Source organism: Phalaenopsis equestris, unplaced genomic scaffold (genome assembly GCF_001263595.1).
Source record: "Phalaenopsis equestris unplaced genomic scaffold, ASM126359v1 Scaffold000428, whole genome shotgun sequence".
NCBI lineage: Eukaryota > Viridiplantae > Streptophyta > Magnoliopsida > Asparagales > Orchidaceae > Phalaenopsis > Phalaenopsis equestris.
The window spans coordinates 5,716,028-5,732,803 of NW_018164869.1; the positions used below are offsets into that span (position 1 = coordinate 5,716,028).

At 32.9% G+C, this 16,776-nt stretch overlaps 1 protein-coding gene across 1 annotated transcript; it reads right to left on the reverse strand.

Moving 5' to 3' along the window:
* Positions 1 to 292: 292 nt before the first annotated feature.
* Positions 293 to 15,845, reverse strand: LOC110027447 (phosphoenolpyruvate carboxylase 2-like). The gene is made up of 10 exons (XM_020728892.1): positions 15,261 to 15,845; positions 14,416 to 14,783; positions 7,882 to 7,966; positions 6,552 to 6,774; positions 6,373 to 6,476; positions 5,947 to 6,034; positions 4,383 to 4,537; positions 2,532 to 3,530; positions 1,610 to 1,996; positions 293 to 830 (listed from the first exon to the last, which is right to left on the reverse strand). Exons 1-10 carry the CDS (start codon positions 15,423 to 15,425, stop codon positions 543 to 545), a joined length of 2,862 nt encoding a protein of 953 aa, XP_020584551.1. The 5' UTR covers positions 15,426 to 15,845; the 3' UTR covers positions 293 to 542.
* Positions 15,846 to 16,776: the final 931 nt, after the last annotated feature.

Genomic DNA, 16,776 nt, shown 5'->3' on the forward strand with positions numbered 1-16,776 from the left:
AAGTTCTAATCATTTTCTTTGAGACTCAAATCTCTTCTTCACAAAAAATAAAAACAAATTAACTTTTAAAGCAACTAAATATATTATAATATATGAAATATATTTTATTTTAAGTAGAAGCATAAATAATATTTCTAAAAACATCCCCTAAGTTGTTTATTTTTTTATTTTGTGAGCAAAGTCATAACCAACGAAATGAAGTGCCGTTTAATCTGGATAATTAGATTTGCTTATAAGTTAAAATAAGCAAACAAAAGTCTAAATAAATAAGTAGTCGAATAAACTTTTAATATTGACATAACAGGAAGGCTTTTGCATGGGATTCCAGTCTCCCAAGCTTTATTTTATTATTACGGATACAACAGTACATGATAGAGTGCATCTCATGTCAATAAAATACAGGACGCTGGAGAAACATAGCCACACTTTTGACACAAAGTGCACAGAAAATATGAAAGTGGTGACATAAATACATATTCGTAAAGCATACGTATTATGATACACATATATTTAAAATTAAGCATAGGAGATGATGATGAAATTTAACCAGTGTTCTGCAAACCCGCAGCTATGCCCTTCATGGTCAAGATAAGGGTGTCTTCCAGCCCAGGAGCATATTCACTTGTGGGATTAAGCTTAACCAGTTCAGCAGCCGTATTGTTGGAATTCGATTTCTCGTTCGATATATGAGGTATTGCGTAGTTTGGTTCCCTGATCCGTTTCAGTGTGAAGGCTTGGTAAACATTCAGAGTTGTAATGTAGGGGACGCGGAGCCGGAGTCTCTGTTTCAAGTAGGGATCACCTTCTAAAAGACTTTTGTGACCAGCCACCTATGGGGGAATTCATACTTAGTTCATATATGTAAACAAGCAAGCAAAACATGTACAGATGAATGGAAACAATATGAATAAGCTGTATGAATCATTTTGTCCATTCCTTTGAAGTGTTGCTCGGGGTGCCAACATTTATTTTGATTAAATCTTAGGCACAAGTTCTAACTTTCCTATTTTTATTCCACCTGATCTTTCAGATCTATTGCACTAGTTTTATTTTTCTATCTTATTGATACCTCCTTTATCCTCTAATGCAAGTGTCCAAGCTACCCGTCTTTATGGTTCATGTTTTCTTGAAGTTTATTTGTGAGAAGATGAGGTTGATATCATAGCAGCATCATTGATATCATCTTCAAAAGAATATAAGCAGATCCTGGAAACATTACTGCCAGCAATATAATCATTAAAATGGTTGTGTGCATGGAATTACGTGGAGTAAAAGTTTAATGTCTTCAATTCCTTAATAATGTCAGAATTCAACAGTGTTGAGTTTGTAGAATTCAGTTGACTCTTGATTTAATATTTAAGTATGTGAGATTCGATGTCATTTAATTCTCTATAAATTTTATAAAATCGGAGCAAGGGGTCCTGATCTTAAATCTGAAAACTATGCATCAAGATAAATGCTTGATCAAGCGAACTCTTAGCTAACAAACAAATATGATAAATAAAAGATGTTGTTACATTTAAGATAGGCATCCCACAATTAAACAGCAGCAATCACCAGGATACAGATAATTATATTATTTCACATAGAACAAAAGAGGGAAACTCACCTGGAGAAGAAGGTCTTCTGTTTCTTCGTAGTTGGCTCTCAGCTGCTCTCCAAATGGCAATAAATCAGGAGACACCAACAATTTATCATACAAAGCAGCGATGCCTGAGCTGCCTTTACTGAAAACCATCTCAATCAAATCAATTGTAACCCTAAAAAATGGCCAGTCATTGTGCATCTCTCGCAGTATAAGAAGATTTTTAGGGTCCTTCTTGATGACATGCTTAAATGCAGCACCGAATCCAAGCCAAACTGGAAGGTGAAATCTCGTTTGAGTCCATGCAAAGATCCATGGGATTGCACGCAGTGACTCTATTCCTCCGCTAGGTTTCCTCTTCGATGGCCTGCTGCCAATGTTCATTCTACCATATTCCAGTTCAGGTGTTGCCTGCCAAACAGTAAGGACATAATTTTCTATTATGATCTCACCCTTAACATATAGGGCTTGTCTGAATTGAAAGGAAGCTAGCGAAATGAAATACCAACTTGGTAGGGGTATAAAAAAATGACGTAATTTTTGGGTTGGGTTTGGGTTAGGAATCCTAACTTGTTTAATTTTCCGGGTTGGGTTTGAGTTGACCTGCCAACTCAAAAGTACTAACCCGAAGTTGACTCGAAATCGACTAGCCAACCCAAAATTAACTTCAGATTTACTCAAAATCAACCTGAATTTGACCTCATTTTGACCTAAAGAGCTGTTAAGCCTTATGATGAACAAGGGTAAAGTTCGGTTGTATTTTTTGACACATTTAATATTTGGGCTGTGTTTGGGTCAATTTTGGGTCCGAATCGAACCCGACCCATGAACTTGATTTGCCACCCCTAATACCAGAATTGATTATGAATCATATACACGTTTTTTTCATTTTCTTTTCACAAAAATTTCGAGCACCCAAACATGTCCATAAAATAGAATTAGTTACCAGGCGGAAATATTCAACAAAACGTGGTTCTTTGAAGACGATAGATCTAAATTCTTCTGTGGCCACAATAGCCATTTCATCCATCAATGCACGCCATTCTGGCTTAGGAGAGATTGGGAGCTGCATTCCATGTTCGAGAGTAGCAACAGTATAACGTTGCAGCGTTCTGAAGCACAAATTCTCCTCTCCGAAAGATTGCTCGATAACTTCACCCTGCACCGTAACACGAAGCGATCCAAGAATTGTGTCTGGAGGCTGAGACAATATAGCAAGATGAGTAGGACCGCCGCCTCTTCCAACAGTTCCACCTCGTCCATGGAACATTGTTAACTTCACTCCATATTCCTTGGCTACTTTTACAAGCTCCTCTTGAGCTTTATATAGCTGCCAAGCTGCAGAAAGACGTCCAGCATCCTTGCCGGAGTCTGAATATCCAATCATAACTTCCTGTTTTCCATTGATGCGATTTCTGTACCAATCTATAGAAAAAAGCCGTGCCACAGCTGCAGGGGCTGCCTCAAGATCTGCAAGTTTTTCAAAAAGTGGCACAACTCTCAAGGGGTTCTTTACATGAGACTCGCGCTGCAATAGCTCCACAGCCAGAACATCAGATGTAGCAGTTGCCATTGAAATGACATAAGCTCCAAAGCCATCTGAAGGAAGTTCAGCAATTACATCAAATGCACCTAAAACATCAGCAATTTCTTCAGTTTTGGGGAGATCGGGACCAAATAAAGGCCGTTTTCCACGGAGCTCAGATAATAGCCACTCCTGTCGCTTTTCCTCCGGCCATTCACGATAGGATCCAAGTTGAAGATGTCTGGTAATGGCATCAAGAACATCAGTGTGCCTATCAGATTCCTGCCGGATATCAAGCCTCACAAGAGACAGGCCAAAGGTGGATACTTGACGCAGAAAGTCTAGAAGGCTACCATCAGCAATTGGACTATCGCCACAAGCACAAAGTGATCTGTAGCATAACTCCAAGGGCTCCAGAAACTGTAACAAAAGACCAGCTTATTAAAATAAAACACGCATTTTATTCATTTTAGAGTTGGTGGATATACAATCCTGGGATCACAATCCAAAAATACATTCATACCTGCAAGTACATGATGCTGCGCATAAAGATGGAACTTATTCAATTTGAGAAAAAAGTCAAAATGGTCTCCTAACTCTTTCTCGCGATTATTTTTAGTCCAGGAGTCCATAGAGTTGTCAATTTAGTCCCCAAACACTTTTAAAGGGGCCAAAATAGTTTTCCCTGGGAGGATTAACTTGACACTTATATAGACTCTAGGACTAAAATGACCCTCTGTAACTAGCCAGTAGAATATTTTGGTACTTTATACAATTTATATAGATGTGTACAATAGTATTTCATCTAGTATTGTTATGTAGTTATTGCATTGCTAAGCTCATAAAAATAGGTGAACTATTTCAAAAGTGCATTGCCAATGATCTTGATTTAATAGAGGTGTATTCCACATTTCCCACAAATTCAAATTGTGGTGCACTAAATTTCTAAAAATAAAGGCATAAAAAAGCGTTCCCCAATTAAGCCATAATCTTGGTAAGATTGGATTGAAGATTATATAATCTAAAATTGGTATTTAAATAAAAAACAAGAGGATACGTTAAAGAATAAATAATTTTGATCACTGCTGCAAGCACATACTTAAAAGAAAATTTTAATGAAGGGATTACAAATGAAAATGACGTGCAACAAAGCATGAAAACTTAAGGAGTTTTCTACTATAAACAACTTGTGGGCACCAAATTTCAGATTGATCATTGCTGCACCTAAGAACATGCATAAAAAATATCATTAATGAATAAATGAAGACGAACCTGCTCGATATTGGTAAGAGTTGCTTCCTCAGGAATATCAGAAACTCCGTTCGAAAGTAATTGGCGTGCTCTCTCTCGTGTATTGTATAGCTTATCTCTCAAATCACCAAGTATGACACGATATGGCTCACTTGGAGGAACCTTCTTCCAGAACTCTAAATAAATGGGAAGGAGTATATATCAGTGGTTATATATTATATTTGAATAGCAATCAAATGTTTGTAATAAATATTTGTTTTATATTAAATTTCAATGATACTACAACGCTACATTTCTGAACTTACAATTAGCAAAAGATGTTTCAAACTCAGTTACAAGTATGAATTCAAGGTATTCAGCTCATGCGGAAACATTATACTGGATAAAATGGGACAAAAATAAGGAAGCATCACACATACTCAAAAGTAAACATAAAGAGCTAAAAATAAGACACTTGTATTAAATAGAGCACCTAAAGCAAGTAACAATTAAGCCAGTAAAAGTTGGGAGACATGAATATGCAGGAGATAATGACAAATTGGCCCCTAGGCATGATAGGTGCGACCATTTTAATACTATATTTTTTTAAGTGTTCAATTTAATCCCCCAATTCACCAAATATGGACCAATTTGATCCTTCAATAAACTATACCATTTGCTTTATATGGGAATAAACTGTAGGAAGTTTTCCATGATACATATTTTACTTTTTAAGGTAGAACTAGGCTAAATTCAATAAAACACTAGTGCGTTAGATTGCATCAATAGTGTCTCTAAAGTTAATTAAAATACAATAAGATGGAATACTAAGTTAAAAAATATTATTTAGTTAATATGTATTCACTATTGAGAAAATATAATTGTAACTAAAAAGTTAGTAGAATTTTGCCCATTTTAAAGTTCATTAACAATTGGATAAAATTGAGAATTTCTAATACAAAGTAGAGTTGATGCATACATATATTTTGAATTTATTGTCTTAAATATTTGGGTTATTTTGTCTTTTAGGATTTGAATATTTTAGCAGATTATTATGGTTAAAATCATTAAATAAGTTAGCAACTTTTCAACAATTTGTACTTTGATTAGCAGTTTATAATACAAATAGTATTATTATTGTGAATGCAGAAACTTTTCATTTATTCTAATATTTTTATCTATAACCAAGTGTGAGACAAGAATTTTAAGATATGTTCAGCATGAGGGTTTGCTTTTTTAGTGAATTTTTAATGTTCTTCTTTGCTCATATATTTTGCTATTTGTTGAAAAATTTATTTAGAATTATTTTTGATATAATCTAGTTATCATCAAATATATTGAATACAGAACATTTGTGTAGCTTTCTTCAATACGCAATATTGTTTTAACATTAAAGTTTAAGTCATATGAAATTTGTATGCATGTTTTATGATTTTCAACATCACATTAGATTTGCATTCAAAAACCTAGATACTAAGACATCCAACATCATGAAACACAAATTCAAAAATCCCATTAGAAACTGACAGATTTACACTATATGGACTAGTTAGTAGAAAATGAAGACATACCACCAACCAGGAAGAAAAATGAATATTCCACATACCTATATAGTGTTTTGCATCTTTCTTTGACGAGTGATGCAGTTCATCAGCTCGTAATCGAAGTTCGTTGCTACATCGCCACATAGACAACTGCAGTCAAAGCAAAATATCGGTAAGATGCAAAGCAAGTAAAAAATCACTTTAAATAGATATGCATACCACCCAATTCCTATGTATTTACATATCTAACACCTAAACTTTAACTTCTACATTTATACCACCCAAATATTTCACATCACATAAAAAATACCACTGTTTTAACTTAAAAAGTGAAATACAATTTTTCGTGCAAACGTAAGGTGGCATTGATGTAGAAATTATAAAGTTTAGGTGGTAGGTATGTAAATACATAAGAATTGAGTGGTATTTATGAAAATCATCCTATAAAAATAGGTCAATTAGCAAACATATGCAATAGAAGCTGATACCTCAAACATTAAATCCTCAATTTGGGAGAAGTATAAGTTTGCAGCCATCAATCTAGCTAACAAGCATACATCCCTTGTCACCTCCGGCGTCACTCTAGGATTGCCTATAATTAAAACAAATAATACCAAGCAATTAACTCAATAGATGTGAGAGATCATCAAAACAATTGTCGTCTTACCATCACGATCCCCTCCCATCCAAGAAGAGAACTGAATAAGAGGCGCATTGTACGGAAGACGCTCATTTATCCCGATGCTCTTCAGAGCTGTATCAACACGACGTAGGAACTTAGGAACACCTTTCCATATTGTCTCATGGAAATAACTCATCCCTGCCCGCATCTCATCTTGTGGTTGGGGCTGAGTTCTTCGGATTTCATCTGTTCTAAAGGCAGCTTGGATCTAAAAATTTTAAATAAAAAAGTCAAAATAGATAAAAGTCTCTTATTATCATGCAAATAAGAAAATGGTGATCTGTCCTCAAAAAGGGATCATAATAAAGGTAATAAGAGAGTATACAAGAGCAGAAGCCAAGCAGATAGAAAAGCAAAAATCATCATAATAATAGTCGCAATTTCCACAGAATACGTGGAAGCGAAGTGCCAAACCAAAACAAGTTATCAGATGTATTAATTATAATGTTATGTCAACGTGCAAAATGAAATAGATTCCAAAATTTTCATTGCATAAATTATCTTAAGATCAACAAATCCCAAACCAGAGGCCCCTCAAAGCTAATTTTCAAAAACAGAGATTGCCAAGAATGTGCCTATCTTCTAGGTAACGTAACCAATGAATAACTCAAAACATAATTTATGATAAGGGAAATCATCCCTTATATTCTTGTGTAAAACAATGCGAAAAATAAATTCAAACAAGAAACAAACAACCAAACACATTGCGACTTACATGGTTTGGCATAAATTCGCCTATGTCCATGGCAAGAGGTTATTCCAACATCAACAGGGGGGAGAAAAGAAGAAAACAGCTGAATTAAGTTTACAACTCAACACACTCAAATCCTTCTACAATATTATACGTGGATTGTAATGAGCATTCAGATTAAAACATCTACAGCATCTCCTCCAATGTACACAATATTATATGTTCATCCTTTTCTAGCAGTTACTTCCATAGTAGTGCATCCCTGGTCCTCCATTATTTCTCATATTTACCAAAATTTCACTGAAGCATAAATCAGGCCAGCATTAAAAAATATTATTTGAAATGAATTCTTGTGTTAATTCTCCATGTTTTCATAAAAAGAATTCAAGGTAATTATGTGAATTACAAGAACTTAATGCAATTGATTTTTGAGACAACAAGAACTTCAGATAACAATGAAAGATAAGTCTATATCTTGTCATTGAGATAATCGTTGTGTGCAAAACTAAAATAAAAATCAAGCATAGAAGAGAGTAAGCAAACATTGGTCCATATTGAATGCACTATAAAATCGGAAAAATTTCTGTCAATAGCAATCCTGTCATTTAGATATAAAGGCATTACCTCTCTTTGGAGGGCCTCATCAAGCTCCTGCTTTTCATCAGGTGTGATATCTTTGGCACACAACTGAGTTAAACTGTTCCTTATCCTGTGGGAAAAATTAGCTAAGAATTTAATAAATTACGAGAACAAGTCATTAAAAAGGTTCAGACAATGCAATCATAGTCTGTCCAAATGACGTTGCTTCCCAAACATGCCATCCAAAAAACATTACAGAATTTGAACTTTGACAATACATGCATAAACTTGTGTCGAGATAAAGAAATTTTCAGGAACTGAAAGAAAAAGTAATGCCACCAGAACTTAATATAGAGGACCCATACAATGAGCATTTGTTCATAAAATAACAAAGATAAAATAATTCATTAAATTAATCCTACTGTAAAATTTGGTTGTTGATGCATTTAAATGAAAAGGGCATGCCTATAATAGCAATTAAATTACGTCCATTATACTATAAGGCCATGAAATTGAGCCAAAAAAATGGCCTCTCTATAACACAAAAACAAAGGTATGTAAGTCAAACTCACACAACCCAGCATTAGCAAAGGCGTTATGAATGAGATTACAACCTTTTTTTTTCCATTTAAATGATAGGTGGTCAAATGATTAGTAAGAACAAGAGTGACTTCGAGTCAAGTTAAAGCTATATTATTTGGCTTTAAGTCAAATTTTCAATTCAATTAAACTTTAAAATTAACTTGAATTTAAATTTATGGTTTTAGTTCAATTGACCCAAAATCCCAAGCAGCACTTGGCACAGTTCCATCTCCCAAAACACCTAAGGGCTCAATGAATAGATTTCCAACCAAAGCAAAATCAATTCAAGTTAAAGGTTTTATTACAACCAAAAGCAAAATTGTTGCACTTGAAATAGTTTTATATTACATGGCACAAGAAAAGCATGAATGTGTTTTATTTTTCACAAAATATTATTTTTTAACAGAAATTAATAAAGAAATTCTAGAAAGAACATAGAAATTCAAATTGGTTCAAATCCCACATCAAGCTAACTATCCTTGGAATTTTTTTGAATAAGAATTTGCCTCAACACTAGATTCAAAATTTTTGCGCATTTCAAAGGAATTTTGAGTGACAACTTTCAACTAATATTGCCACTCTTCGGCTGGAATGTACTGAATAGGTGAGAAGATTAAAAAAAAAATAGAGGAATAAAAAAGATTTTGTTGACATAAGGTAGTCACATAGATTACACAACATGCAACATTTAACAAGAACGAATACTTCAGAACAAAGAATAATTGTGGACTCCAAAAATTAGATGCCATGGTCTCTTGTGTTGAGTTTTGGGTTTTAAGTTGTCGGGTCAAATTTTTAGATTGTAGATGAAAAAGTGCAGACATTACCGAAGATTCATTCTCATTTCGCGAGAAATTTAAGATCAGTGGTTCGATTATTCCAATCGGTACAAGCTCCTATCATTATGAAATTATCATTATAAGCTTAAAATGGATAGTGGGAGAAATAGTTATGAACCCAATTAAGATCCCATGGTTCTACAATTCAAAATTGTCATGGTCTTTAGTCTACTTAATTAGAGGAGGTAATCGACCCAACTTGACAAGAAGAATCCTTGTCAGCATTCATGGGTTGTTTTGTCTAATGAAAGTTTATAAATCTAGGGAGGAAGTTTGTCTAAGGGAACCAAATCAAGCCACCATAGCGAACAGAGAGTTTCATGCTTTATCAGGTATATCCTATTATTCGCAATTCAAATATGTAGAACCATTGAGAAACATACGACATATAGTTATGACTGTAATATTGTGGAGGTGGATCGGTTAAACCACTTGATGGATCCTACTAGCCAAACCACCTGATAGAACATACTGGCTAAACTATCAGATGGAGCTTGTTGGCCAAATCAACTGAAATCACCTGCTGGCCAAAATGACTCTAGTCATAACCACTTTTTTTTTTGGCACATTGGGTACGCGGAAAAAAAACTCGGGTCATATCTTTATTAACAGAAGATTATTTCGATGTGAAATTAATAATATAACTGATATGATATTTATTCTTTGTAAAAATACATTAATTTTAGAGTAATCACCATCGACGAATGATTCTAGAGGATGGATGAGATTTGCTTTAGCTATGAAGTGATAAATTTAAAGTGAATATTTTAAATCATACAACTTGAGAGTTTAATTTTAAGGATAGAACCGTATGGTTGAGATGTGCGTTCAACACAACCATCATCAGAAAATTTGAATAGATTTGACCCTTGTCAATTATATCCTACTTACAAAAGATCAGATTCAATGATTATATTATTTAGAATTGTTCAAATAGAATTTGAAATTTAATTTTGGCAATGAACTCTTCTGATTGAGAATTGCAATCAACAAGACCACTGTTAAGATTTTAGGTAATTTTGAACATTGCCGACTGTTTCGTTTATAGGGGACTGAGTTCATAACCTAAATCAATTAATTTGTTCAAATATTCATTTGAGCTTAATTTTAAAGATAGATCCCTCCAGTTGAAACGTTCTATCGACTCAACTAGCATCAGAGTTAAGTTCTTATTTAAATATCATTAAAAGTCTTAATCATGCCGCTCCAATCGTTGCGAGGAACATCAGTCAGACTTATTAGGAGCTCAATCTTGGCAACTCCAGTTCTAATTAGGATGAGGGTTAGACTAACTCGGTGGGGAGAAACTCAATTTTGTCAACCCTAGTTCTTGTGAGGAAAAGATTGCGTGAGAAGAGGAAGAGGCCAATTGGAGAACTTCAAAGAGAGAGAGAGAGAGCGAGAGAGAACACAAAGGAGAGAATGACATCGAAAGGAGAAATGAGAAAATAAAATTGAAGTCTCTAGATGGGGATGGGGCAAATTAGATTGATTTTTTTTATTGAATATGACCCTCACGCCTATTAAGTAAATGAGGTAAGATGAGAGGAAATGAATGAGATTGGGAATTTAATGGAGATATTTAAATATGTTTTTAATAAAGCAGACACACACACACTGATTTAATTTAATTTTAAATATAATAATCTTAACTTTTGTTTAATTTAAATGTAAATATATATATTTATTAGATAAGTATGCTAAAACTACACACATTCTTTTTTTTTTAACATATTTAATGTTAATTTTAATTTCATCTTTAATTTAATTTTGATTTAACTCTAAATAATTAATTTAAGGGGTTTTTACATACTAACCACCCAAAACATTAAAAATTACATTTAACTACCCAAACTTTAAATATAACATTCTAACCACTTCTATTATTACAATCACCCCCCATAAACCCACTCATGAAGATTTTGGGTGGCTAAAATGTTAAGTTTGCATGGTTAAAATGTTATAATTAATGATTTGCGTGGTTGTTACGTAAATACCCCTTAATTTAATTATTTATATATGTCAATTAGTCATGCAAAATTACGTCGGTCGCACACCTCAACTTTTGTGTTGTTACCTTGCATATTTTGTTCACACGAATTTTTGCACTCTGTAATTATGAAAAAATATGAAATATTGAAGTTGCGCTAAATTCAATCTTGCGAAAGCACCAACACAATCAAATTTACAATCAGATGACATTTGAGCTATGTCAACGACGGTCGATATATTTCAAATTTAATTCTTGCAACATCGCATCGATAATCTATAATTTTAGGTTGCTCGATTAACTTGATAGTGAAGAAGCCATTCTTAGGTGACTTTGATGCTTTGAATGCATCGGTGCATTATATTTTGAGAGCGGGTAACGTTCAAACAATTTAGAATATGCTCAAGCTATTTCAAACTTAATCCATACAACATTGTCTTCGTAGATCATAGATCATCATTTTACTCAGTAAATTTTGGAGCACGAAAGGAGGTCAACATTAATGTTGCTTGAAAAAATGATAAGCTATGGTCCATGATGATGATGATGACTCATTTAAATGAGTGATCAAATAAGTTAAAAATAAAATATAGAAGAAAAAGCCTTTTAGAAACACATCATAATTAGTTGGCACGAAGTCAAACAATCAGGTAAGCCCTAAATGACAAGGTGAAAAAAACCATGTTTCCACATAGTTGACACTTATATAAGTAAATTAAAATAAAAAAAAAATGAAATAATAGATGGAAAATTTTAAACAGAAGTTTACAGAAACCATTTTGTTTGGAATAAGATCATTGTTTACAAAACTTAAAAGGAGCAAAAAAAAAAAATTCTTTTAAAAGGCTTTTCTCCTTCTCCTTTTTTTTTAAAAATTTTTTTAGTAAGCGTTCTTTAAAAGAGTGTTCTCAAATTTAGTTTTTTTCCAGAAAATTTCTTTTTAAAGAGGGTTCTCTAAAACTGATTTTTTTTTGTCAAGGTTAGAATTTTAAACTTTCATTGATTCTTATAGAAACAAATAATTTATAATTATACTAAACAATAATAGCTTTGAAATAAGATTTAATAAATTTTATAATATAGATGAGTAACTCAACTTAGTACTTTATAAATTAAAAATCAAATTCTAACATAACACTATTGAAAAAATATGAGTCGATTATGAAATCTCATATGAAAAATGATTGGAGCTGAATTAAATATAAATATATTGATTTTATCAAATAACTCAATTATGAATTTCTTATATAACTTGTTCAATATATACTAGAAACTTTCTCCAATATTCACATTTTTTAAATCACATAAAATTAATTCTAATAAATTCAAACTCATTTTAAAAAAGCTGGGAATTAATTTTTCAAATCAAACTGGAAATTAATTTTTATCTTATATTTAATCTAAGTCATCTAAATTCATTAACGCTGACTTCTCAAAATTTAACTTGATAAGGTATTATAGAAGTAGCATTGCATAAAAAGTCCTCGAATTACATCTATATATATATATATATATATTTATTTATTTAATTATTTTATTTTATTTTATTTTTTCAAATTTGTCTTAACTAAGTTAGATAATAATTTAATAATTGAGTTATATGATGAAATTAATATATTTATAGTTTAATTCAACTCCAAACATATTTCATGAAAAACTAAGTGATTGATTTATATATTTTTAATAGTGCAATATTAAAATTTTATTTCAATTTATGAACCACAAAGTTGAGTTACTCATTTATATCATGAAATTAATTAACTCAAATTTCATGGCTATTATCATTCGAATAAATTATAAATCATTTGTAGTTTCAAAAACAAAGTTGCTGCCCTACCAACATACCACTACTAATATGCCGTGCCGCCAGTAGTGGTTTGTTGGTAGGGCAGCATCTTTGAAGGTCGTAACTCCCATCAGGTCACAGGTTTGAATCTCTCTTTGGTCAGTTTGTCGGTATTAATGCTTTGATTTTTTAATGATGCTTTGATTATAAATCACATTTTAAGTGATGTTTTCTCAAAAAAATAAAAATTAATAAAAATCTCCTTTTTAAAAATGTTTTTGCTCTGATTTAATTTTTATTTTTTAATGATGCTCCTACTCTTACAAAAAAATATTTTCTATAAGCTTTCTTTTAAAATTTGCCCAATTAGACTCTAAAAAAATAGAACTTCAGGTTTGATGAACAACATACATAGGTGCAATTCTTAAGTTTGGCAACTCAAGGAAAATACTTAAGCTCTTACCTAGCAAGAATTATTGTTTTGGACCAACAACAGAGTTGGTTCTTAAGCACAATTCATGTTATGTTATGGAGCCTGAAGCACCCATAGCTGAAGAAGCTTTGAAGCATCCGCAGGAGCTCAAAGCCGCAAGTTCTTATGCATGGCCTTGGCGTAGCTATGCCGGTTGGCGTAACCACGCCATCGAGGGTCATTGTTTAACCAAGCAAACAAAATAATTATGTCATTAGGCGGCGTGACTACGTGGTTTGATAGTTGGTCCTGGAATAGTTTATAAATTCACAATTTCGAGCGATAATGGGGTTGTTCTTGTGTGTGATTCTTTCAATAAAGAACTCGTGGCAGAGAGAAAGTGTCGTAAAGAGGGATTTTCAGTATGTTTTTCTCTTGAGAGATTGAGAGGAAGTGTTTAGAGCAAAGTCTTGTAAGTTCCATCGATTGTAGAGAGAAAATCTAAGTGAGTGTTCTGTACTTTTCTGAATTTTATAGTGGAAATTTCTTAGTAGTATGGTTCCATGGTTTTTTCACATTAAATCCTGTGTGTTTTTCTGGATTATTTTCCGTTGTGCATTCATTTGAATATTTTATTCTGGTTTTCTCAAATCAGTGTGATTTTATTTCAAGTTGCGGTTCTGATTTCTAATTAGATCGAAGCCCTAATAATAGTATAAGATTCCCATCCCAACAGTTTATTTAGTTACTAAGTTGTTTATTTTAAATGTTCCATGTTATAAAAATGACAAAACAGGGCAAGATGAGGCCATGTTCTCGGAAGGGGAGCAATTGACTAACATAGAAACTGTCACGTTTATCAGAAATCATGCAGGTGCTTCTAATAATAATGCCAGGTGACCCAGTCAATCATTTCTTAATGAACAGTAGTTTTGGAAAAGTAAAAAGATGAAATGAACAACTTAAATACCTCCCATGCTTTTGTAGAAGAGATCTTCTAATTGACTGAGTTGGATGCGCAGTAAAAACCAGATCCACAGTTTGATTTTTAAGAGCATCAAAAACTTCCTCTGGGGACTTTTTAAGCTCTACAATAAGCCTTTTAAAGGTCTCCTCAAGATTGGATTCAAAATACCCCTTCTTGGGCTTAGTCCTCCGGCGCTGTGCTATCTGAACCTCTTCTGCCAAGTTTGACAGGTTAAGCATATGAGAAAACGAACTCGCAACTACGATTGAGTCACCTGGGTCCAAACTTGTCAGCACATTCCCCAGTTCATCTAATTTTTTGGAATCGTGCGTGCGCTCATATTCAGCAGATAATTCATAGCACTCTTGCACCTAACAGCATAAAAATTAAGCATCATGTGTGCTCAGAACTTTTCTTAAGCAAATATGTTTATTCACTGATTAAGATGTCAATCACTACATTTGCAGGCTAAACTTTAGCAAAGACTAGTCGAAGGAACCAGAGTAAAATGCTGCGTTCGAAAACCAGAGCACGAAAAAACACAGTGAAACAGACCATAAATACATTTAATCTACTCTGCAAGTTTACAAGAACAGAATTCGGACAGAATGAAATAAGATTTAGTCAATAAGAAGATGAGAAGAAAACAATATTAATTAAGAAAAAGAAATACTCATAAGGCTCAGTTAAACTCAGTCAGACAACCAAATCATTCACTAAATCGTGTACATCTGCATCACAAAATTCCTGTTTTTCTAAAAAAAAAAAAAAAAAAAAACCCGTTTCATCTATAGCAAAGAAATAGCTAAGAAATACCAAACAAACAATTAAACGAAAAAGAGACTTACCGTCTCCCTGATACCCTCCCCATGCAAATCTTGAACAATCTCGAGGAAACGATCCAAGAGCATCGCATCGTACTCCACCAGCTTGTCATCCTCCGACACTTTCGCCGGCGCCAGCAACCGTAAGTGCGCGTCCATCGACGGCAACTTCGCCACAGCCTTCGACATCTTTCTATACCCCGCTAGAAAGCACAAATCAATAGCACGAGAAAAGTTGCTTCGCTACCAGCAGATAGGCAAAGTCCCTTCGACCTCACAATATCTGAAATCTCACGAGACCGAGCTAATAACCTTAAATTGCCCCCTACACCTCTCTTCTCAGTCCTGCCCCGTCCAGACGAAACCCCGAAATTCGGATTGAAAAGCAAATGAGTGGCAAAGAGAAGCCCGTGAAAAGAGGAAAGAAAAACCGAAGATGAAACCAGAGAGTTTTGGAAGGAGCGAACGGAGACGAGAAGCTGGATCTTTAATGGCAGAAGAACAAGCTTCGGTCTGAATTTATAGACGGATGTTTGCTACTTCTCTCTCATTGCGCCATTTGAAGTTCCTTCGTTTTCCACCTCACCTGAGGCAGCCTGAAAAAGGAATATACCCTAAAGCCAGCCCTTGATCCTTTACCGGAAGAAATTTTTGAAGTCGCAGTAATTAAATATATTTTAAAAAAGAATTTTTAAAAATAAAATTTCAAAAGCTGACCAGTCCAACATTAAGATTGATATGTAAATATTAATTTTGTCCTAATTTATTTTTATTAATTTCATAAATTTAAGTTTAAAATATGTTTTCAAATTTAATATAATTATCATTTTAATTATTTTTATATTTATATTTTATATATTATTTATTGTTTTAAAAACTTTGTTTCTAATCATGAGTAAGTCATTTGATTGTCATTTTTTATTTTAAAGATATTATGCTATGATATTGATTGTTATTTTAATTTTAAATAGTATTACAATATAGTATTATTCTAATAATTTATTTAAATATTTTTTTATTAGAATAATACTACATTGTAATGCTATTTAAAATTAAAATAATAATCAAGATAAAAATATAACATCGTTGAGAAAAAAAAGACAAGCCAATTACTTATCGGTAGTTAGAATTGAAGTCTTTCGTGTTGTCCATATCTTCTAACATCTGTGGCAACAACCTTGACATTAACATTGTGACATACATGATCTCTTACACATTATTAAACATGAAATCATACATAAAAAATTAAATATAAATATTGATATATTATACCATGATATGGATCACTTAAATGTAAGAAAATCTCTCACTTTGACCAAAACAATAAATAATATCTATTTTTAACATATAGCTCACAACCTTTTATTGAAAATAGAAACTATAATTCTGCCAGCACTACCCCTATAACTTAGGTAGAGTCAAAAAATAATAGTACTATCAGACTAAACATTAGACCCCACAACTTTGATATGATAATTCATGAAGCTTAAACTTTGTCTTAAGAAATTTTATTGCATCCAATATTATGCTAGATATTTTT